The following is a 24,041-nucleotide window of genomic DNA, read 5'->3' as shown; positions in this document are numbered from 1 at the left end:
CCATTCTCACACCAAGGACAGATTCTTTAGGCTCAACTATTTCCCATTTTTCATCATAATATTTATGCCTCTTCATCTGTGTATTCAATTTTGAAAAGGGATTGTCTAATTGATTTAAACAGTGCTCTACTTTCTTATAAATTTCCGACTCCTTAGATTCTGAGGAAAATGTTTGGAGAACTGCTTCTTGTGCTCGACCTTGAACATCACTAAGAACTTCCTCCATCGTTTGGATAGTGCTTTGAGAACAACCAGAGGTTTGTAAGTGTGAAACAACTGAACCGTGAGTTCTGTGTAATTACAGGGGGAACCTGCAGAAGTTGTTGGCTGTTCACTTAAAGATTCAAACTCAAAATGTCTTTGTGTGGCCACTTCCTGGTTAGTATCGACCAGTTCATCATGGTTCTTATGAACAGTCTTTAGGTTTACCAGAACAGGGGCGTCCCTGTCTATCTTCAGGAAGCTCCTGAAAACCCAGCTCTTCAGAGAGCATCTCCTATCCCAGCACTTACCTTGTACTTCCCTCCCCCCTCTATCTCTGCACTTTATCTTTCTGCTCTTCCTTCTATGCCTGCACCCTATCTCTACTCTGTCCCCTCTGACAGAGTCGGACTCCTGGGTTCCTTCTATGGAGCTTATTGTTAGCTTTTTATAGAGCTGTTATATCTTCATTTCTAAGTCGCTTTGGATAAAAGTGTCTGATAAATACATAGATATAAACTCTATGCTTGACCTAATAGTTCATAACACATTGTTCTGCAGTTATTTCAGTTTTACTCTGACTTTAAGGTCAATATTGAGAATCCTGGCACCCAAAAGAAAATCCTCGGTGCAAGTAGGACCCGAAAATTAGCCAAAATTCTACAAGAAAAGGTCACATTTTGTCTAAAAATGGATTTGTCAACCAACATTTCACAATGATGTGGTTGAAGATGCGCCTTTGTGACAACATCTGCACTTAAATTAACCAAATAACTGCTAAAACGGGAATAATAAAGTCTTTCTGCACTTCCTTCTATGCCTGCACCCTATCTCTACTCTGTCCCCTCTGACAGAGTCGGACTCCTGGGTTCCTTCTATGGAGCTTATTGTTAGCTTTTTATAAAGCTGTTATATCTTCATTTGTAAGTCGCTTTGGATAAAAGCGTCTGATAAATACAGAAACATACATGGTCCCCGAACATCATGGATAAATCCTGTTCAATCTTTAAACATAGGCACAATGTTCATATACAGCTTACTAAAATGCACTTTGCATTATTTATTGTAAATAAATTACAATAAAAATCATAATCTCTACATATTCCTACCAGAAAACGAGGGAAGCTGCTGCATCCTGGTCATGAACCAGCTTCTGTCTGTAGTCAAAGGAGACTCTCATCTTCTCTTTAACCACAGATTTGTCTGTGGAGTGTCTCATTATGGAGAGAGCCTCCCTGCACTCCTCACCAAGGAGCTGATCACCAGTGAACAGATTCTCGGACTGTCCTGGAAATCAGGCCTGGAACACTCACCGAAGCCATCATGGGTTGTACTGTCTTGAGTCTCCATGCAAGATAGCCAGTATTGGCCAGAGGATCATAGTAGTGTTCCTACACGCTTCAAATATAAAGTAGTAGTGATTGCAGATACTGATTCTGATGAATCAGGCATTTTTTCACCTAATTTCAGATTATCTCAAGTCTTTCCTAGTGAAAAAACTACATTATGCCTCCTCATACCATGATGGCCCACTGGTAGATAGAGATAAATGAAAGGTTTTACAAAACATACTGGGCAATGTAAGGAAACTACTTCAACCTAGACTATGTAATAATAATAACAACATAATATAACGCATCATTTTATTGGTTTGTCATATCAGCAGAGATGTTAGTTTTGGGCCGATGGTGATATTTCATTTTAAAGTCATTCTCAGCTGATATCAAGGATATAATATTGTGCATCTCTTATATAAAGCAGAAACATGGCCTAATGAAATAAGTTCTACAACACATTTTTGGAGTTAAAAGACACATTAAAACTTACATATCCATGTTTTGAGTAAGGATCTTGGAGATATGGAAAAAGGGTCACAATTCCAAGTGCATAACTGACCCGGACATGCATTGGTGGAATCCTCCTTTAGAAACAAATTATTTATTAGATGTGTCCAGTCATGTTTCCTTTGCCATTATATCAAAAATTATTTCTTACCCGTATGTTTCTATCATTTCTGCAATCAGAATGTTTACCATCAGTGTTTTGGTTTTGTCACTCTTTGAAGATTTCTTCACCCTTTGGCTTAGAGCTCAGAGCAGTTTCAATTCAATTCAATTTTATTTATATAGATTATATATAGATTTATATAGCGCCAGATTACAACAATTGTCATCTCAAGGCACTTAAGTTTTCAACCCTCTGCAAAGACAACATTCATTTTTTAACCCTTAGCTTCAAATTAATTGACTACATTTGGTTAAATTTAGTTAAGTTTCACATATTACATTAAACTAATATAAATAGTTCAAGTGCAGCCTCTTATCTAGCACTAATTTTATGATCTAGTACATGTGTAGCTGGTTTCAAGGTTTACCTGTCTTGCTTCATCGCGATCCAGGCGTTTCATGGGCCTCTTCCTGTTCTTTGTGGTTGGGAGGATAATAGAAGAATCTGATGAAGTGGAAGAAGCCGGTGATTGTGCTGGCGTCGAAGCTAGTGATGCTGGAGATGGTGATGGGTCTGGTAATACAGATGAATCTGATGCATCCAAAGTAATAGCAATGTCTAAAAAACAGTTTCTCAGTTTCTCACCCCTGACTTGAGCAGCTCATCGAATGTGTCGGCATCAACCTCAGTCAAGCTGAGCACACCTTCAGTCACAAGTTGGGCCTGCAGACTAAATCTGTCCGTTACTGGGAAAAAATAAGATAAAATAGTTACATTAAGTTTATTATCAACCATGTCATTTAAACATTTAGAGCATAAAAGCTTAAAAACAAAACATAATGAAAATATTCTCTAAAATGGCCTATAAAGCTTTTTTTTTAGCTTAAAATGAGACAAACCTTCTTGAAGAAACTTCTGGAAGTCAAAAGTTTTCATCAATTTGTGGAATTTTGATGTATTTTTGGACTCTTCCGTATTCCACCTTTGCCAGCATTTTCTATATGAATTCAGTGAATTAAAAGAGAGGATAGCTTTATGAAGAGTTTATCTGACCCACTGTTATTAAAATCAATCAAAAAAAGTCAATGTGAGCCAATATCATGCAGCTTAGCCCATATAATAAAAATATATTACCACAAGAAATGCCAGGAGACATTAACGCATCAACACATTTTAAAAGACATAAGGCACATAAAAAAAATAACTATTGTTAGTTATTTTTATGTCATTGAGGGAACCAACATTGAAGTGTCTCCCAAGATAAACCATATGACACTTAGAAATATAACTCGTGATATTTCGATGTGACCCAGTAAAAAGAGTCACACCTAATAATGCTGGTTACATGCTGCCATTCCGACATGGGTCTCCAATTGTCGGAATAATATTAATATATATAAATTAATATTTTACTAAACGTCCCGCCATTCCGACACTTTTTTCCTCCTATGGTCGGAATGGCGGTATGTTTTTTTTTTTTTTAACATACCGCCATTCCGACAGTTCCTTTTAATAGCCTATTTTTTACCCAAAACATTTTGCACTAATGATATCCCGGCGCAAATACGCCCTAAAGTCTGGCGCACAAACTCTGCACATACAGAGGCCACAGCCTCGCAAACAAACTTTAATAATCTATTATCAAAAACCCCTGAAATTTAAAACATAAAAATACAGATATTAATGTAACTCTGGCGAGACTGAAACTGATTAAGCAGAAATACAGTCAGTGAGCTCTCAGCAGCCAGCTGGAGCGGAGCTCTCCACAGAGCCCATGCGTCTTTTGCACGCTGTCATCATATGCAAAAGTAATAATTGCAATTACAGATATCACGGCTACTGCACAGGACACAGTTGCGAGCACTCTGCCTTGCCTTGCCTTGCCAATAGAAGAGGAGAGAAATGACAGCATAGAACGTGTAAAACACAACAAAATGCAGTAAAAACGTTTATTCATGTAATCTATGAATACTTATGGGAAGCGCGGATGGGCTTTGCGCATTTGGCACAAACACACAGCCGTTGCGCAAGGCTTTATACAGCCCGTTGATATCTTAAGGACCTAACTGGTCACATCTGGGAGTAAATGTCATGTAGAGATTGTTTTTACATGGCATTACAGCTGAACATATAGCTTTCATCCACAAACCAACGTGGGAGAGCCCGAAGACGCATGTGCCAGACGCACATAGGCATGCGTAAAACCGATTTTGACCACTTCATGCTGTTTAGTTGCTTTCTTTTAGTTAACTTTCGTTTCTTTTGGATTCTTGTGCGTGTTATGGAGCCGTTTCGGTCCATATTTGTAAGCCTTTTTTTCCTTGATTAAATTTTCGGAAGTTGAAACAAGTGGCATTGGAGTGTGTGATTGAAAACCACCGCGGACTGCTTCTCCTCCTCCAGTTGCCGAGACTTTGTGTTTTTAATAACGCTTATCTGTAAAAATGTGTTAAACATATAAATTGCATGAACAGAAAGAAGGGACTCACCTGTTGAGTAACACACATTTCCTTAAACGGAAAGCCATGTCGGAATGGCGGGATTTCGGAATGGGTGTTGCCACCCAATAATGCTGTACACATGAGCAGTCTGTCGAAAACTGCAATTTCACGGTTTGTGTTTGTTACTGACAAAAACCTATATTGTACTTCACCAAGAGCTGTGTTATTTTCGCAACAAAAAAAAAGGAGAAATGACTTTGGTCAAAGGGCTAGCTAGCGTTAGCACCACTTTAGCATGCTAGCTAGCGTTAGCACCACTTTAGCACGCTAGCTAGCAACTTCGAACCATTAGCATAATCTTATCACGTTTTATATCTGGTTACAAAGTGCATGAATCGTCTCACTCAGCCAAAACGTCAACCCAAACTTATTGTTTACTGCCGTCAATCACTTTTTATGTTATAGTGAGAGCGAGCAGGCATGCATGCTAACCTCTAGCTCATTAAGCAGGTGTTCCGGTGGTTAGTAACAGCGTGACGAGTTAAGTTACCGTGGCTCACCATTGCAAAATGACCGGGTGTCCGAAGAGTAATATTAATATAAAATACAATATTATCAGATACTACTTCATGTACTTACCAGACAGTGTAACCCTTCAAAGTTGAGATGTAGCTCCATCTTCAGCAGACTGATTGACACGCAGAGACTGAGTCGAGACAGTTCTTGCTTCAGCAGAGCGGTGTTCAGACGTTAGACGTTAACACTTGAGGTGTGAAATACAGGATCAGAGTTTAGAGTAAGAAGTTCGGAGTTAATATTCCAACATTTACACTTAGAGGTTTAATTTAGTGACACTTCCTTTGACGTCCATCAGGTGCAGCTGATGACGTAACCACGTCAGCATTAAGGAGGAGCCAAAGAGCCAACATACTACAGTAACTTCCAATATCACAATAATAAAAGCAAGTGGAATAATAACTATTTACTCCGTTACATATGCACAGCTTCAACTTTTCTCTTCACACCTCCATTCATGTTGGTTTATGATATGTTGGTCAAACAGGTTCACAATTCACAGACAACAGCGACCTAATGGACCCACGGGAAGGGCGGGAGGATCAGTAGCGCGTCCCAGTTTGACCTCTGTCCTGGTGTCAGCAGCACAGATGGGAGGAGAGTCCTGTTAATGATTGAAGTCTGTCTGATGCAGACTCTGTGGACGATCAGTCTTTAAGTTACCTGAACGGGGATTTTGTCAGATGGGTTTTTAAATCAGGATTTTATTAGAGCGACAGTCTGGAAATGCTTTAAGTCAGCTGACACTTAATGGGCTGATTTTCAGCCCCAGTTTGTGACAAAAGGAACAGACAAATACGTGAATGAGAAAAGCTTTATTGGGAATTCAGCAGGATTAATATAAACTCATGCTTTTTATTCCTTTTTCCTCTTTTTTTAAAGGAAAAATATGTAAAAAAGATGGAACTTTGGAGCATGCACGGAGCTCCCAGACTTATTTAAGTCTAGTTTACATTCACATTTATGCATTTAGCAGAAGTTTTAATCCAAAGTGACTTACAAGGAAAAAGGAGAAGCAACAATCGAGTATATTTTAACAGTCACAGTTTACAATAGAGCAGCTAAAGCTGTGTTCAGGTCAGTTAAGAGCAGTTCAACAGAACAAATGCTGAGTGTAAACGTGCAGGAGTGATCTGATCCTCAGCCTCATCATCTGGATGCATTAACCTGATTTTAAGAAGCTGAATTCTAATTCAGTGAATTCTAACATGTTCACATGTATCTCAGATAGTCTGGATTTGCTCTGACTAATACAACATCTATTTCTTGTGCTTTATCCTCCTGAGATGCAGCATTTTGTTCTCTGTAAGCGAGGAGCTTTTAAATAAAGCTGTGAAACAAAGAAGGAGGATCTACCACAGCTGACCTCAGTGACTCTTTAAGTGTGAATCCTCCTTTAGCAGCTTGAAACTCCCCCAACAGTCAGAAAGAGCTGAAGACAGAACAACACTGACTGCATCATCATTTTAATCAATTATCTGAATAAGTGATAGAAGTTTGAATCACGTCTGCATTCAAACTTTACAACAAGCAGCAGAGCTAAACACCAGCATCACGTCCACATTCAGACGTTTCCCTTCACCAGATGAATTTAAATCATGTCGTCACCTTGAATCCAGACATTTGCTGTCACCTGAGTGTCTGGACTCGACAGAATGTCTTCAAACATGAAACTGAACTGAAAATCTTGGCTGTAAAAAGCAGAACATAAAGAAATATCAGAACCTTCGGTTTTAGTCGAGAATATTGAGATTTCCAACCAAAGAAACTGAAACGTCAGCAGAACAACGTCAACAAATCACTGATTACCTGAAAATCTCTGAGCAGTTTGGACATGAAGCCACGATGGGACTAAATGAGTCACAGAATGAATCAAAATGAAAAATCACAGATTAAAGCTCACTGCACCTTCAGCTGCTTCGTTTTTCAGTCGACAAATTTGCAACTTGTTCCTGAAACAAAAATCCGAAGTCCAGCACAGAGCGGCTGAGTGAATGTGGTCTGGACTCTGTGGAGGAGAGTCATGGCTCCAGAGACGCTGTAGAAGGACAGAATACCTGCTCTGTGATCCAGGTACACTCCGACTCTGGCGGATACAGGACCTGAGATGGAGGTTTTCTTGTTGTTGTACCAAAATGAATAACTGTTTTGGTCACACTCTAATGCCCAAGATTTGTCATTAGAACCAAATAAACATTCATTCCCATCTCCTGCTCTGCTGATGTTCTTGTATGCGACTGCTACATCAACTCCTTTCCCTCTCATCTCCACCTCCCAGTAACTACGTCCAGTCAGACTCTCTCTGCTCAGGACCTGAGAATATTCAGTGAATCTGTCTGGATGATCAGAATAAGACTGAAGTTGATCCATTCTTGTCACTTTTCTGTTCCCCTCTGACAGTAACAGACGTCTGTTTGCTGTGTTTGGATCCAGTTTGATTTTAGATGAATATTTTAAGAAGTCAGCTCTGCTCTCTGGTTCTGGTTCTGGTTCAGGTTCTGGTTCTGGTTCTGGTTCTGACAGTAAAACATCCACCTCAGTGACTCTCAGGGAGATGTTGGTCCATTCCTCTCTCAGGAGGTCCTGTAGTTTCTCTCTGAGCTCTGACACAGCTGCTGTCACAGCCTCAAAGTGCCTCAGAGGACGGATCTTAATGCTGGATGAGGGTGTAGACTCCCTGAGTGCTGACACTGAGGGGCAGTTCTGTAGAAACTGGATGTGATCCTCTGTGTGTGAGAGCTGCTGCAGCTCAGCATCTTTCCTCTGCAGCTCAGTGATCTCCTGCTCCAGCTTCTCCTGAAGCTCTTTGACTCGACTCACTTCAGTTTCCTGCTGGGATCTGATCTGCTGCTTCACCTCAGAGCTTCTTTTCTGGAGGAGACGGATCAGCTCAGTGAAGATCTTCTCACTGTGCTCCACTGTTTTATCAGCAGACTGTTTGATGGCCTCCACCTCCTGCTGAAGCAGCTTCACATCTTTCTCTCGGTCCTGGACTCTCTGCTGGATTTGCTGCCGACTCCCCTCCAGCTCTCTCTGCCTCTCAGTCCTTTCTGCTGCAGCTGACACTGTGTCGTGGCCTTTATGTTCCTCCACAGAGCAGAGAAAACAGATAGACTTCTGATCAGAGCGGCAGAACATCTTCATCACCTCATCATGAAGAGAGCAGATGTTCTCCTGGAGGTTCTTGGAGGGCTCCACCAGCTTGTGTTTCTTTAATGGAGCCACATCATAATGAGGCTGAAGGTGTTTCTCACAGTAAGAGGCTGGGCAGAATAAACAGGACTTGATGGCTTTCAGTTTTCTTCCAGAGCAGAAATCACAGGCCACATCTTCAGGTCCAGCATAGCAGTGATCAGCAGGAGCAGCTTGGAGTCCAGTCTTCTTCAGCTGCTCCACTAAAGCAGCTAACATGGTGCTTTTCACCAGGACAGGCCTCGGTGTGAATGTCTGCCTGCACTGAGGGCAGCTGTGGATTCCCTTCTGATCCTCTCCATCCCAGAAGCCTTTAATACAGTGGAAGCAGTAGCTGTGTCCACAGGGAATAGTCACCGGATCCTTCAGCAGATCCAAACAGATTGAACACTGGAGAATTTCTCCTTCCAGCTGATCTCCTTTCTGCGCCATTTCAACAGCGACTGAGTGAGTTTCACTTCCTCAAAGCTGAAACTACTCTGAGCTCTGAAGGGGAGGGAACAAGGAAACTGAAGGGGAGGGAACAGGGGAACTGAAGGGGAGGGAACAAGGAAACTGAAGGGGAGGGAACAAGGAAACTGAAGGGGAGGGAACAAGGAAACTGAAGGGGAGGGAACAAGGGAACTGAAGGGGAGGGAACAAGGAAACTGAAGGGGAGGGTGGACAGAGTGGAGCTGCTGTGTTTGAGAGCAGGAGGAACAGGGAGGTTATCAGAGTTCAGTCCATTTCAGGAGCATAAGTGGTTGGAGAGAGATACTGTAAGGAGGGTTTCCTGGGCAGCCGTTCTGTTCTCATCAGAACAAAGAGTCAAAATATATGAGGCTGGAATCAATGAGGCTGGAAGCAGGAGTCTTTAGTGGAGAATATTCTTTAATACTGTGTGCACAGGGTCCTACAGCTCGCATGCATCAGAAGTAAGACCTCAAACTAACAAAGCAGGTCCTGTTTATACTCTGAGGTACGAGCAGAACAACATGTCGTCTTTAGGTGGAACTTTCTTCATGTGGTTTCTGAAACAAAAGTCCAGACATAGAACCGCTGCTCCTCTGCATTAAGAGGAGTCAGATGAGGTGGCATCTGGTTAGGATGCCTCCTGGACGCCTCCCTGGGGAGGTGTTCTGGGCCCGTCCCACTGGGAGGAGACCCCGGGGAAGACCCAGGACACACAGGAGAGACTATGTCTCTCGGCTGGCCTGGGAACGCCTCAGGGTCCCCCGGCAGAGCTGGAGGAAGTGGCCGGGGACAGGGAGGTCTGGGTTTCTCTGTTAAAGCTGCTGCCCCCAAGACCCGACCCCCGGAGAAGCAGCAGATGATGGATGGATGGACATTGATTTTTTTTAAAAATGCTGTTTACTTTTTCCTCTCAACAGCTGGTGGGGCAGAGCCACAGCGCCCCCTATCGGCCACCCGCCACTGCTCGCTGCTGTGCTTCTGCTCCCAACTCCACATACCGAAGCTTTTTCCTTTCATATGCTTCTACTACTGAGTCCTCCCAAGGAACAGTCGGCTATATGAAATAGATTCATTCTACCCCTACACCACAAGACTATATCAGGCCTTAGATTTGTAGAGGCTATTTCCTGGGGAACAACAAGGTTTCCTCCTAAATCTACCTGCATCTCCCAATCACAAGCATCCTCTAAGCTGCCTTGCCTCCTTATTATCTTATTAACTTTGTCCCCCACTTGAACAAACTGAATTGCCATTCTCTTCACCTTAGACCCTCTTAAATTCACCTGCCTTTGTTTATCTTCAATACCTGCAGCTAAGATTCTTAATACTTGGTTATGTCGCCACGTATACCGGCCTTGTGACAGACTAACCTTAAAGCCTGACAAAATATGCCTTAGAGTTGCAGTACCTGAACATAACGAACACAGCGGGTCTCCATTTACCCAGAGTTTTAGGTTCTGGGGAGTTGGCAATACAGAAATAATCTGTTTGAAGAGTTTCAGTCAGGATTCAGAGTGCATCATAGCACAGAAACAGCACTGGTGAAAGTTACCAATGAAGCACATATCCTGTCAACAAAGACAGATTGATCAAATCCAATATGGAAGTATTGATTAAGGGGAAAACCTCATTGAACAGTCTGGTTGGGATTGGGTCTAAAATACAAGTTGATGGTTTAGAAGAGACTATTGCTGTTGTTAGCTCAGAAAGATCAACTGGGCAGAAGCTGTCTAAATACAAATCAGGTTCTACAGATACTTCTAAAGCTGCTGCACTTGATGATACATCAGTGATAATAATGGGAAGGATTCCATCAATCTTCTCTCTGATAGAAACTATCTTACTGGTAAATAATCTCATGAAATCATCACTGCTGACAGTTAAAGGAATACATGGCTCAACAGAGCTCGGACTCTTTTTCAGCCTGGCTACAGCACTGAAGAGAAACCTGGGATTGTTCTTATTCTCTTCTATCAATAATGAATAATAAGCAGTTCTAGCTTTACGAAGGGCTTTCTTATATGTTATTAAACTATCTTTCCAGACTAATTGAGACTCTTCTAAATGAGAGAAACACCACTGCCAACAAGTGAGTGGAGTAAAGTTTAGGCAGCCGTCCTCTGTCAGATCTGCACATGGCAGTGAAGAAACTAATGAAGGAATTAACTCTTTAAATCTGTTTACAGCATTATCTGATAGACACCTTCACGTAATGTAAACTCAAAGTTCATCAGAAAATGTTCAGATAAGATAAGGTTATGAGGAAATACTGTTAACTGTTCACTCTCAATACCATAAATGTGATTAAGGCAGTGAGTAGGTCTGTGAACGCTAAGAAAATCCAATAGAGACTAATATAGAATTAAAGTTAATATTTAGGCTGTCATTTTCAACATCTACATGAATATTAAAGTCACCCACTACAATGACTTCATCTGTACTCAGCACTAACTGGGATAAAAACTCTGAGAATTCAGACAGAAACTCAGAATAAGGGCCAGGTGGACGATACACAACAACAAACACAAGAGGTTTTTGTGATTTCCACTTTGGGAAAAACTGAGAATCAGAGATTCAAAAGAGCAAAAACTAATCTTGGGTCTAGGACTGATTAGTAGTCCTAGATGGATTTAAATGGATTGAACTCTGATAACCTCCCTGTTCCTCCTGCTCTCAAACACAGCAGCTCCACCCTGCCCACATCTTCCCTTGTTCCCTCCCCTTCAGTTTCCTTGTTCCCTCCCCTTCAGTTCCCTTGTTCCCTCCCCTTCAGAGCTCAGAGTAGTTTCAGCTTTGAGGAAGTGAAACTCACTCAGTCGCTGTTGAAATGGCGCAGAAAGGAGATCAGCTGGAAGGAGAAATTCTCCAGTGTTCAATCTGTTTGGATGTACTGAAGGATCCGGTGACTATTCCCTGTGGACACAGCTACTGCTTCCACTGTATTAAAGGCTTCTGGGATGGAGAGGATCAGAAGGGAATCCACAGCTGCCCTCAGTGCAGGCAGACATTCATACCGAGGCCTGTCCTGGTGAAAAACACCATGTTAGCTGCTTTAGTGGAGCAGCTGAAGAAGACTGGACTCCAAGCTGCTCCTGCTGATCACTGCTATGCTGGACCTGAAGATGTGGCCTGTGATTTCTGCTCTGGAAGAAAACTGAAAGCCATCAAGTCCTGTTTAGTCTGTCTGGCCTCTTACTGTGAGAAACACCTTCAGCCTCATTATGATGTGGCTCCATTAAAGAAACACAAGCTGGTGGAGCCCTCCAAGAACCTCCAGGAGAACATCTGCTCTCTTCACGATGAGGTGATGAAGATGTTCTGCCGCTCTGATCAGAAGTCTATCTGTTTTCTCTGCTCTGTGGAGGAACATAAAGGCCACGACACAGTGTCAGCTGCAGCAGAAAGGACTGAGAGGCAGAGAGAGCTGGAGGGGAGTCGGCAACAAATCCAGCAGAGAGTCCAGGACCGAGAGGAAGATGTGAAGCTGCTTCAGCAGGAGGTGGAGGCCATCAATCAGTCTGCTGATAAAACAGTGGAGCACAGTGAGAAGATCTTCACTGAGCTGATCCGTCTCCTCCAGAAAAGAAGCTCTGAGGTGAAGCAGCAGATCAGATCCCAGCAGGAAACTGAAGTGAGTCGAGTCAAAGAGCTTCAGGAGAAGCTGGAGCAGGAGATCACTGAGCTGCAGAGGAAAGATGCTGAGCTGCAGCAGCTCTCAGACACAGAGGATCACACCCAGTTTCTACAGAACTGCCCCTCAGTGTCAGCACTCAGGGAGTCTACACCCTCATCCAGCATCAAGATCCGTCCTCTGAGGCACTTTGAGGCTGTGACAGCAGCTGTGTCAGAGCTCAGAGAGAAACTGCAGGACATCCTGAGGGAGGAATGGACCAACATCTCACTGAGAGTCTCTGAGGTGGATGTTTTACTGTCAGAACCAGAACCAGAACCAGAACCAGAACCTGAACCAGAACCTGAACCTGAACCAGAACCTGAATCTGAACCAGAGAGCAGAGCTGACTTCTTAAAATATTCATGTGAAATCAAACTGGATCCAAACACAGCAAACAGACGTCTGTTACTGTCAGAGGGGAACAGAAAAGTGACAAGAATGGATCAACTTCAGTCTTATTCTGATCATCCAGACAGATTCACTGGATATTCTCAGGTCCTGAGCAGAGAGAGTCTGACTGGACGTAGTTACTGGGAGGTGGAGTGGAGAGGGAAAGGAGTTGCTGTAGCAGTCGCATACAAGAACATCAGCAGAGCAGGAGATGGGAATGAATGTTTATTTGGTTCTAATGACAAATCTTGGGCATTAGAGTGTGACCAAAACGGTTATTCATTTTGGTACAACAACATCCAAACCTCCATCTCAGGTCCTGTATCCTCCAGAGTCGGAGTGTACCTGGATCACAGAGCAGGTATTCTGTCCTTCTACAGCGTCTCTGGAACCATGACTCTCCTCCACAGAGTCCAGACCACATTCACTCAGCCGCTCTATGCTGGAATTAGGATTTATATATGGTTTGGAAGTGGTGCGTTCTGTAGAATCAAATAGAAAAAGGAAACTCAAGCTGCAGTCAGCACTTCTTTAATAGCTTTAGTCTTGAGCTCATTATTGTTTTATCTGTAAAATGCAGAGAGACCAGCTGTCATTCAAACTGTGATTCAACAGCACTTTGATTTGTAGTTCTGTTGATGGTTCGGTTTCTTTCAGCCGTCTTTACCAAAACAATTTAATCACAGAAAAAAGGTGTTTTTTTTGTCACTTGTTGCCTTTCACAGCAGTGATTGTGTTTGTGTCGTCATACAGTGAAGAAAATCTAAAACACAAGATGGAAATACAGGAAAAAATTATTTTACCTTCTTATCTGGAAAATGTTTTGCTGAGTTCTGATTCAAAGAAGCTGATTTTTGTATCATTCTGGACTTTAGATGATTTAATGTGTTGCTTCAGATATGAAGTTACTTCTGAGTGATGCTGTCATCTTCACTGTTTTTCTCTTTGGCTTCACAATGAGGCTTTATTGATTGTAAAGTTTGAATTCAGACGTGATTAAAACTTCTTGTGTCTAATATCTGAGGTGTGGTCTCTCAGTCTGAAAGAAGCAACTCGTTCCGTCTCATTTTAAGCATCGAGACACAATAACTGCTGTTTGATGGCACTATTAAGAACAAAATAGTGTAAACTGGCTGAAATTTACTCCACAAAAAAAACACATTGTTCAGTTATCATAAACTTAAGAAAAAAACACATTCAGCGGAGTTCTTGCCATCAAAAATCACCGCTGACTTTCCACGTGAAGCAGGACTACAAATTCAGTTGTTTGTACTACAAGTTTGGGTCACCGTGACGTCACGTCCGGCCTTTAGGACATTCCCTTTCCGGCTTCTGTTAATTTGGTTTTCGCTTTCTGTGTTTTGCCACTTTTAGTTTTGTGTCGGCACGCGTTTTTTTTTTTAAATGTAAACGTCTTTCCCCAATTATTTTTTTGTTGCTAAACTTTAATTTTTTTATGTGAGTTTGTTTCCTAAAATCTTTTTTTTTTGCTAAACAACAACTCGTTCCGTCTCATTTTAATTATTGAGACACAATAACTGCTGTTTGATGCAGATTTGTGTTGTTTACTGAGAAGTTTCTTTGTTGCTGCTCAACTGCTGACTGACAGATTTTACAAGTTAAGAACTCAAACATTTAAATGTGTTGTTTGGATCAAGTCTAGTCACTGAATTTCATTAATTTAACTATATTCACCTTTTATTAAATAAAGCCATGTTTTCACACATCACATTCCGCACAAACACTGAGATTATTTAGATACTCTGACCTGGAAACTCTTGTCCTCCATCTTTCCCAGGTTCCCTGAACGCAGCATCAGCGCTTCAGAGTGGAAGGATGTTTTAGCGTTTGATTCCTGCAGTGATGTGATAAAAAGGGGGAAACCGGGTGCAACAAAGGCTGTTTTGGTGGGGGAGGGGAGGGGGGGGGTGTTGTTGGACAAATGCAAGACAAACAAGTTAAACACACCAACACTGGTGTTAAGTATTTACAGAGGAAAAATTCAGATGTGCAGATGGACACCATGCGTAAATACGAATAATTAAGGTGGAATTAATACACATTGCTTGTGACTGAGATAATGTAATCAGATTACAAAAGTTAAGTAACTTTAGAGCAGTTACATTTGGAAAATGTGCAATTAGACCCAGTTTCATGGCCAAAGATGTCCCGATTACATCTTTAAATAACGGCAGTAAAGACGTTAAAGAAACACGGTGCATCTGTGCGTGTGTATGTTTTTCTAGAAGTAATCTGTGAAGAAATAACCACATTTTCAAAGTTTGTGTCCAATTTTAAGCATCAAGTCCAACATTTTTAATGTCCTGAGTTCCTGCACAAGTTTTCAGATCGTTAAACAGTGCGTTACATTCCACATTTCATTTGTATCCGGTAACAAAGTCCATTTGAAGGTTTGTGGACGCCGACCTGCTCATATCAGGAGTTTGAGGCACACGGCGACTGGATGTTGAAGTCGTTGCTGCCATCTGCTGTTTCACCTTCAGCCGAACATGTGCAGAGTTTTAAAGACTGTTTCAAAAGGTGCTTCCAGTCAGAAGTGGATTACTTTTTAACCCAACTCTTAGAAAAGAAAAGGAATGAAACATGTTTAATGAACTGAAATCTTTAAACATTTGAAACATTCATCCGTACCGAGCGACTGCCTTCACTTGTGGTTAAATTTATCATTTTTAAATGTTCTTGAACCACTAATGCGCTGAACCACATACCCAAATGGTGCGTTGGCCGGCATTTGACCGTCTGAAGTCCAGATGTCCACCGCTTGGTGTCCGGATGGCTCCAGCGCAGCTCCGGTTCCAACGCGCAAGTGCGTTTAACTGTCCCTCAAGCGCAGTGTTCACTTTACGGGCCGAGCTCAAATCGTGGCAGCAGCAGCTAAAAAATGGCACATCTAATGGCAGCCTGAGCTGCCACGACTGCTGCCGCTGTTTGTGGAGGCCAACGGTGGTCAACGGCTCATTATCTAAGGACAGTTATTAGCTGGAGCCTGTTACTCGATCATTGCTTTCAGAGGATGCTGTAGATATTGGTTGTTCTTTAATAACAAGTCTTAGACCCTTAACACGAAGTCACAGCGTTTACTGAGACGGAACCTATGTCTTACAAAGTGTTTTGTACATATATATATACATGGATGACGAAGAGTTATTCCACAAACAGGCGGTTTATTATGGAGCCTGAATGGTTACTGTTGGCCGTAAACGCACCAAAAACCAACAACACACTCAAATATTAACCTGCCTTGTTCGTCTTTAGCTCGTTGGTGACATTATGAGGAATATTTGGTGTTTTGAGGGCCTTAATGAGGCTGCTGCGGCCATTCTCTCAACAAGTGCACTTCACACCCAAGAAACCAATATTAATAAGAATAACTTCACCAGAGCAGGCGAATAAAAACGTTGTTCTCACCGAGTTCCCTTCCCCGTCAGCTCCTGTGTGAGTGATGGTGATGATGGTGAAACTTGCCCCTCTCTGACCGCTCCTGCACAGATTGAGTTGGTGTCGCTACTGAGAAAATGGTGGCGCAACACTGCAGGAACAGCTTTTCAAGAAGATGAGCAAGGAGCAGAATATGTTTAACCACGTCAGTCCTCGGTACTGGCAGGTTCAGTTGTGTCTTTCTCTGCTGGTACCCTGCGGTGTGTTTCAGGAATGCTTTTGAGACTGGTTTATTCTCTCCTGCTGGTCGGGCACGGTTAATTCACACATACTGCAGGGGGATGGAAATGCTTAATGAAGGAACTTAAACATAACTCCCACAGACAGACTGCTAAAAAGGAGCCGATTTATCTCGGACGCATCCGTCCCAATACTGACGTCCATCAGGTGCAGCTGATGACGTAACCACGTCAGCATTAAGGAGGAGACGCCCAAGAGCCAACAAACCACAGTATGCAGTAACTTCCAAAATCACAATAATAAAAGCAAGTGGAATAATAACTATTTACTCCGTTACATATGCACAGCTTCAACTTTTCTCTCCACACCTCCATTCATGTTGGTTTATGATATGTTGGTCAAACAGGTTCACAATTCACAGACAACAGCGACCTAATGGACCCACGGGAAGGGCGGGAGGATCAGTAGCGCGTCCCAGTTTGACCTCTGTCCTGGTGTCAGCAGCACAGATGGGAGGAGAGTCCTGTTAATGATTGAAGTCTGTCTGATGCAGACTCTGTGGACGATCAGTTTTTAAGTTACCTGAACGGGGATTTTGTCAGATGGGTTTTTAAATCAGGATTTTATTAGAGCGACAGTCTGGAAATGCTTTAAGTCAGCTGACACTCAATGGGCTGATTTTCAGCCCCAGTTTGTGACAAAAGGAACAGACAAATACGTGAATGAGAAAAGCTTTATTGGGAATTCAGCAGGATTAATATAAACTCATGCTTTTTATTCCTTTTTCCTCTTTTTTTAAAGGAAAAATATGTAAAAAAGATGGAACTTTGGAGCATTCACGGAGCTCCCAGACTTATTTAAGTCTAGTTTACATTCACATTTATGCATTTAGCAGAAGTTTTAATCCAAAGTGACTTACAAGGAAAAAGGAGAAGCAACAATCGAGTATATTTTAACAGTCACAGTTTACAATAGAGCAGCTAAAGCTGTGTTCAGGTCAGTTAAGAGCAGTTCAACAGAACAAATGCTGAGTGTAAACGTGCAGGAGTGATCTGATCCTCAGCCTCATCATCTGGATGCATTAACCTGATTTTAAGAAGCTGAATTCTAATTCAGTGAATTCTAACATGTTCACATGTATCTCAGATAGTCTGGATTTGCTCTGACGAATACAACATCTATTTCTTGTGCTTTATCCTCCTGAGATGCAGCATTTTGTTCTCTGTAAGCGAGGAGCTTTTAAATAAAGCTGTGAAACAAAGAAGGAGGATCTACCACAGCTGACCTCAGTGACTCTTTAAGCCTCCTTTAGCAGCTTGAAACTCCCCCAACAGTCAGAAAGAGCTGAAGACAGAACAACACTGACTGCATCATCATTTTAATCAATTATCTGAATAAGTGATAGAAGTTTGAATCACGTCTGCATTCAAACTTTACAACAAGCAGCAGAGCTAAACACCAGCATCACGTCCACATTCAGACGTTTCCCTTCACCAGATGAATTTAAATCATGTCGTCACCTTGAATCCAGACATTTGTTGTCTGGACTCGACAGAATGTCTTCAAACATGAAACTGAACTGAAAATCTTGGCTGTAAAAAGCAGAACATAAAGAAATATCAGAACCTTCGGTTTTAGTCGAGAATATTGAGATTTCCAACCAAAGAAACTGAAACGTCAGCAGAACAACGTCAACAAATCACTGATTACCTGAAAATCTCTGAGCAGTTTGGACATGAATCAAAATGAAAAATCACAGATTAAAGCTCACTGCACCTTCAGCTGCTTCGTTTTTCAGTCGACAAATTTGCAACTTGTTCCTGAAACAAGAATCCGAAGTCCAGCACAGAGCGGCTGAGTGAATGTGGTCTGGACTCTGTGGAGGAGAGTCATGGTTCCAGAGACGCTGTAGAAGGACAGAATACCTGCTCTGTGATCCAGGTACACTCCGACTCTGGAGGATACAGGACCTGAGATGGAGGTTTTCTTGTTGTTGTACCAAAATGAATAACTGTTTTGGTCACATCTTAACGCCCAAGATTTGTTATTACATCCAAATAAACATTCACTCCCACTTCCTGCTCTGCTGATGTTCTTGTATGCGACTGCTACACGAACTGTTCCTTCCACTCTCATCTCCACCTCCCAGTAACTACGTCCAGTCAGACTCTCTCTGCTCAGGACCTGAGAATATCCAGTGAATCTGTCTGGATGATCAGAATAAGACTGAAGTTGATCCATTACTGTCACTTTTCTGTTCCCCTCTGACAGTAACAGCTGTCTGTGTGCTGTGTTTGGATCCAGTGTGATTTCACATGAATATTTTAAGAAGTCAGCTCTGCTCTTTGGTTCAGATTCAGGTTCTGGTTCTGGTTCAGGTTCAGGTTCTGGTTCAGGTTCTGGTTCAGGTTCTGATTCAGGTTCTGGTTCTGGTTCTGGTTCAGGTTCCTGCAGTAAAACATCCACCTCAGAGACTCTCAGTGAGATGTTGGTCCATTCCTCTCTCAGGATGTCCTGTAGTTTCTCTCTGAGCTCTGACACAGCTGCTGTCACAGCCTCAAAGTGCCTCAGAGGACGGATCTTGATGCTGGATGAGGGTGTAGACTCCCTGAGTGCTGACACTGAGGGGCAGTTCTGTAGAAACTGGGTGTGATCCTCTGTGTCTGAGAGCTGCTGCAGCTCAGCATCTTTCCTCTTCAGCTCAGTGATCTCCTGCTCCAGCTTCTCCTGAAGCTCTTTGACTCGACTCACTTCAGTTTCCTGCTGGGATCTGATCTGCTGCTTCACCTCAGAGCTTCTTTTCTGGAGGAGACGGATCAGCTCAGTGAAGATCTTCTCACTGTGCTCCACTGTTTTATCAGCAGACTGATTGATGGCCTCCACCTCCTGCTGAAGCAGCTTCACATCTTTCTCTCGGTCCTGGACTCTCTGCTGGATTTGCTGCCGACTCCCCTCCAGCTCTCTCTGCCTCTCAGTCCTTTCTGCTGCAGCTGACACTGTGTCGTGGCCTTTATGTTCCTCCACAGAGCAGAGATAACAGATAGACTTCTGATCAGTGCGGCAGAACATCTTCATCACCTCATCGTGAAGAGAGCAGATGTTCTCCTGGAGGTTCTTGGAGGGCTCCACCAGCTTGTGTTTCTTTAATGGAGCCACATCATAATGAGGCTGAAGGTGTTTCTCACAGTAAGAGGCTGGGCAGAATAAACAGGACTTGATGGCTTTCAGTTTTCTTCCAGAGCAGAAATCACAGGCCACATCTTCAGGTCCAGCATAGCAGTGATCAGCAGGAGCAGCTTGGAGTCCAGTCTTCTTCAGCTGCTCCACTAAAGCAGCTAACATGGTGCTTTTCACCAGGACAGGCCTCGGTGTGAATGTCTGCCTGCACTGAGGGCAGCTGTGGATTCCCTTGTGATCCTCTCCATCCCAGAAGCCTTTAATACAGTGGAAGCAGTAGCTGTGTCCACAGGGAATAGTCACCGGATCCTTCAGCAGATCCAAACAGATTGAACACTGGAGAATTTCTCCTTCCAGCTGATCTCCTTTCTGCGCCATTTCAACAGCGACTGAGTGAGTTTCACTTCCTCAAAGCTGAAACTACTCTGAGCTCTGAAGGGGAGGGAACAAGGAAACTGAAGGGGAGGGAACAAGGAAACTGAAGGGGAGGGAACAAGGAAACTGAAGGGGAGGGAACAAGGAAACTGAAGGGGAGGGAACAAGGAAACTGAAGGGGAGGGAACAAGGAAACTGAAGGGGAGGGAACAAGGAAACTGAAGGGGAGGGAACAAGGAAACTGAAGGGGAGGGAACAAGGAAACTGAAGGGGAGGGAACAAGGAAACTGAAGGGGAGGGAACAAGGAAACTGAAGGGGAGGGAACAAGGAAACTGAAGGGGAGGGAACAAGGAAACTGAAGGGGAGGGAACAAGGAAACTGAAGGGGAGGGAACAAGGAAACTGAAGGGGAGGGAACAAGGAAACTGAAGGGGAGGGAACAAGGGAAGGGTGGACAGAGTGGAGCTGCTGTGTTTGAGAGCAGGAGGAACAGGGAGGTTATCAGAGTTCAGTCCATTTCAGGAAGAGGAGTGATTGGACAGAGATAACAGGCCTGTTTAAAATGAACTGCATCTATTTGGGAGAAATTAACGTTGAGAGTGAAATAAACAGGAGAAAAATCATTTCTTTGTATTTGTATCCTTGCAAGGAAAGCTCAGACAGGTATGAAGAGTTATAAGCAGTCTGCAGAGAGTGAGACACTTAATCATGTCGGAGCAGTAACTTATAATTACATTTTCTGTTTTTTATTACTCAATAAATTCTTACTCAAAGTTGTCGTTAACGTTGTCAAAATCTGATAAATATCCTGCCATGTTGCACAAAACTATCAGCAGCAAACTCTGTGTGAAGTTAGCCGACTGTCACAGAGCACGGAGTGAATAAACTGTGCTGCAGGGGGGCGTGTGGATGAAGTGGTCCCAGTAGAGTGCCTGTGTAGAAATCCCTCCGTTAGCTCTCCTATAGCTGCAAGTAGCCACATAACAGCAGCTATGAGCTAACAGAGCTATAGCACACGTTCATTCATTCATTCTTCTTAAAGTATTGGTGAAATAAAGACAGATAATGCCTTATTTAGAGGCTGCATCCTCTAAGCCCCGTTCACTCCGTTATATGGATCTCCAGTTATCTAAATATCTTCAGAAGGACGCCGACTTTCACCAAACTGTTCTCAGTGAGCAGATGAACGCATTTCATGCCAGAAATAAGGTCCAGGTTTAAAAATACCGGAGTTCCCCTTTAACAAATGCTCAACTCTACCCTTCTGATGAGGTCAGCAGCCACTGAACAGAAAAGTGACATTTATGGATCAACATCAGTCTTATTCTGGTCATCCAGACAGATTCACTGGATGCTTTCAGGTCATTTAAACAGAAAGTATCTCTGCTGTGACTTAAACCGCTACAACATTCAGCTTTTAAGAAGTTCCAAATAAAAGTTACTGACGCAGTTAGTTCAGCTGAACTGAGAACACATGTTTTAACTCTCTTAAAGCCAGACATTCAGGGTGTGGCCCTCTTCTCTGGAACTCCTCTGCTGCACACAAACACACCCACAGGAATTCCTCTTAGCTGGGATGGATGTTCTCTCCTCGTGCTCACAGCAGCATGTGTGTCCGTTTCTTTATCTATTTATGAGGAGTTAGGTTTCTCTCTTCAAATGTAACTGACTCTCCTTGCAAGACAGGACATGCGAAGCCTTTGTTTTCACCTTTGTGTGCGTTCATGACGCAGCAGCTGCTGAATCTGGTTTGGCAGGATTTCTGAGGAAAGGGCGAGGAGGCAGAAACAAGAAGAGACCGGAGGAGTTTTTCTCTTTGCTGCATTCAGCCTCTCTGCTTTCCCGTGAAGCTTTGTCGACATTTTGGGCGTTTGACTGACGTTTCGGCACCAGGTAAGGCTCAGATCGCCTTGGTTTTAATTGATTTCATTCAGGCCTGGGGGGCAAACACAGAAACTGTAGCTGGAGTTGCTTAAATGTTTCCACAGAACCATTAAAGACAGATGAGGAAACCACAGAGAGTCCATAGGAAAACATGACAGAAGAAACATTTCCTTTTTCTATGACTAACACTCAGAAAAGACTCGAGTGGAGCGAAAAAGAAATCCAGTCGTCAGCTGGAGATTAATCACAAAGACAGAAAACTTTCCACTTTCACCTTAAATTTTAGCAGATTTAGATCCTGGAGCCACAGAAACAGCTGCACATTGTGGACTTTACAACACAACTGAAGTCAAGCACCAAGACAACAGCAGCAGATGCCTCCAGTCCTGCAGGCTGGGACCTGTTTTTCATCTCCACCACATACAGGCACACAGAGGTTAAACGGTGGAGCTCAGCGTTCACAGTCGGAACATACAGTTTAAATTTATGGGAAGACGATTAAGTCACAAAGAATATTCACGACTGACAGAGCAACGAAGGTGTTACCTGCTCTGAATATATTAAAGGGGAACTCCGATATTTTTAAACCTAGACCTGATTTCTGGCATGAAATACGGTGTCTTTCGGAAGATATTTAGATCCATATAACGGAGTGAACGGGTTCTGGCAAAGCCCCGTTCACTCCGTTATATGGATCTCCAGTTATCTAAATATCTTCCGAAGGACGCCGACTTTCACCAAACTGTTCTCAGTGAGCAGATGAACGTATTTCATGCCAGAAATAAGGTTTAAAAACACCGGAGTTCCCCTTTTACAGCAGTGTGCAAAACAGAAGTTATACATGTGTGCAAGGTGCATACTGTTAAATATTGTAACAGCAACTTGATTTACAGCAACTTGCACACATGTTCGCTTCAGACGAGCCTTTATATTTATATTTCACCTTAAAAACTGTTCACTCGGCCTTGATTGGCGGGATTGTTTTCAGCAATGTTCTTTTTTCACTTCAACATATTGTTTTCACACACATTGGACCTAAAATCACACAAAAAAATCATCCTCCGAGGAGGAAAAAGTTAGATTTTTTTATAGTTAAAATCAGAGAATTCACTTTAAAATAACTTGTTTTCACCGTTTCTTCCTGCACCAAAACGTGACATAAATCATTGATCATCCGTCTGCTTTTACTTGGCCTATCAACACAATTTAAAAACCACTATTTGCTTAGAAGTCCACACTTTCAACACAAGTTGAGACTCAGCGAGGCGGCGTCCTGCTGCTAAATCACATGATTTGGATGCACCAGCGTCTCCAGAGGGTCAGAATCTGGAGTGAACGGTCCAGGTGAAAAAGACCGCCAGGTAACAGATGCCAGAGACTCAAATTACTTTATAAAAACATGCTGAATCTGCCAGTTCCTCAGCAGGTTCAGTTAAAAAAGCTCCAGCACAGACACACGTATTCATGTTATTCGAATTAAAACACATAAAATCTATTTCTAGTCTGTTCTTAAAGCTGCAGATCTTATTATCATCAGGCTGAGAAAGCTGAGATGGGTTTGGAACAGTTTGAAGATATTCTTGTGGACTTTATGGATTCCTCTGAGTGAATATCTGTATCGTAGCGAATTTTATCAGTTAATTCAGCTTTGTGCTTCAGGAAAATCGGTTTTATCTCTTTAACACAGGGACACAAACAACAAGATGGCAGCAAAAGCAGCCAAAGAAAAGTTTGTTCCCTAAAGAAAGGCCCAGTCTCCGCTGCTGTTTGGAACCGGTTCGGTTCCCCAGAGTCAGACCTGGAACAAGCCCAGTTTGTTCCAAGCTTTTTGCAACTTTATTTCAGCATCCAGCCCAGGGGGAGAGATGTCGCCCACTGCCAGAAGCTAAAGGCCGCCACAAACAGCTGCTACAGAGCAGCTAACGTCAGTGGGATCAGTTCAGCGTGTCCGTATGACCCGGTGAGACCCGGTGGGAGATTACAGATGCAGCCTCCCTGCATGTTGGCCATTTATACGGTGGAAAAGCCGGGTTTATCCATTTTACTCCAGACAATCAAACTAAACTTATATTGAATGATTTCTTCATTGTTTG

The 24,041-nt window shown here is 42.8% G+C and overlaps 3 protein-coding genes and 1 long non-coding RNA gene across 6 annotated transcripts; 1 reads left to right on the top strand and 3 right to left on the bottom strand.

Moving 5' to 3' along the window:
- Positions 1-930: 930 nt before the first annotated feature.
- Positions 931-5,669, bottom strand: LOC140270315 (uncharacterized). 3 transcript variants are annotated; one of them, XR_011907703.1, is made up of 4 exons: positions 5,229-5,669; positions 3,048-3,145; positions 2,029-2,894; positions 931-1,599 (listed from the first exon to the last, which is right to left on the bottom strand). It is a non-coding gene; the product is annotated as an uncharacterized lncRNA (long non-coding RNA). The 3 variants fall into 3 exon arrangements; XR_011907702.1 differs by having other exon boundaries at positions 931-2,652; positions 2,794-2,894; XR_011907701.1 differs by having other exon boundaries at positions 931-2,894.
- Positions 5,670-5,982: 313 nt separating this feature from the next.
- On the bottom strand, positions 5,983-8,841 carry LOC140270594 (tripartite motif-containing protein 16-like). Its single transcript, XM_072365791.1, has 2 exons — positions 6,975-8,841; positions 5,983-6,856 (listed from the first exon to the last, which is right to left on the bottom strand). Exon 1 carries the CDS (start codon positions 8,787-8,789, stop codon positions 7,092-7,094), a length of 1,698 nt encoding a protein of 565 aa, XP_072221892.1. The 5' UTR covers positions 8,790-8,841; the 3' UTR covers positions 5,983-6,856; positions 6,975-7,091.
- A 2,744-nt stretch (positions 8,842-11,585) lies between these two features.
- Positions 11,586-13,891, top strand: LOC140270567 (tripartite motif-containing protein 16-like). Its single transcript, XM_072365750.1, has one exon. The coding sequence runs from the start codon at positions 11,638-11,640 to the stop codon at positions 13,369-13,371; it is 1,734 nt and encodes a 577-aa protein (XP_072221851.1). The 5' UTR covers positions 11,586-11,637; the 3' UTR covers positions 13,372-13,891.
- Positions 13,892-17,821: 3,930 nt separating this feature from the next.
- LOC140270625 (tripartite motif-containing protein 16-like) lies at positions 17,822-20,119 on the bottom strand. Its single transcript, XM_072365824.1, has one exon. The coding sequence runs from the start codon at positions 20,065-20,067 to the stop codon at positions 18,307-18,309; it is 1,761 nt and encodes a 586-aa protein (XP_072221925.1). The 5' UTR covers positions 20,068-20,119; the 3' UTR covers positions 17,822-18,306.
- Positions 20,120-24,041: the final 3,922 nt, after the last annotated feature.

The sequence above is a fragment of the Leuresthes tenuis genome, unplaced genomic scaffold, assembly GCF_036924035.1.
Source record: "Leuresthes tenuis unplaced genomic scaffold, fLeuTen1.0.hap1 SCAF_15, whole genome shotgun sequence".
Taxonomy (NCBI): Eukaryota; Metazoa; Chordata; class Actinopteri; order Atheriniformes; family Atherinopsidae; genus Leuresthes; species Leuresthes tenuis.
The sequence above is the reverse complement of the archived record's forward strand: the minus strand, read 5'-3'. Positions and strand labels throughout refer to the sequence as shown.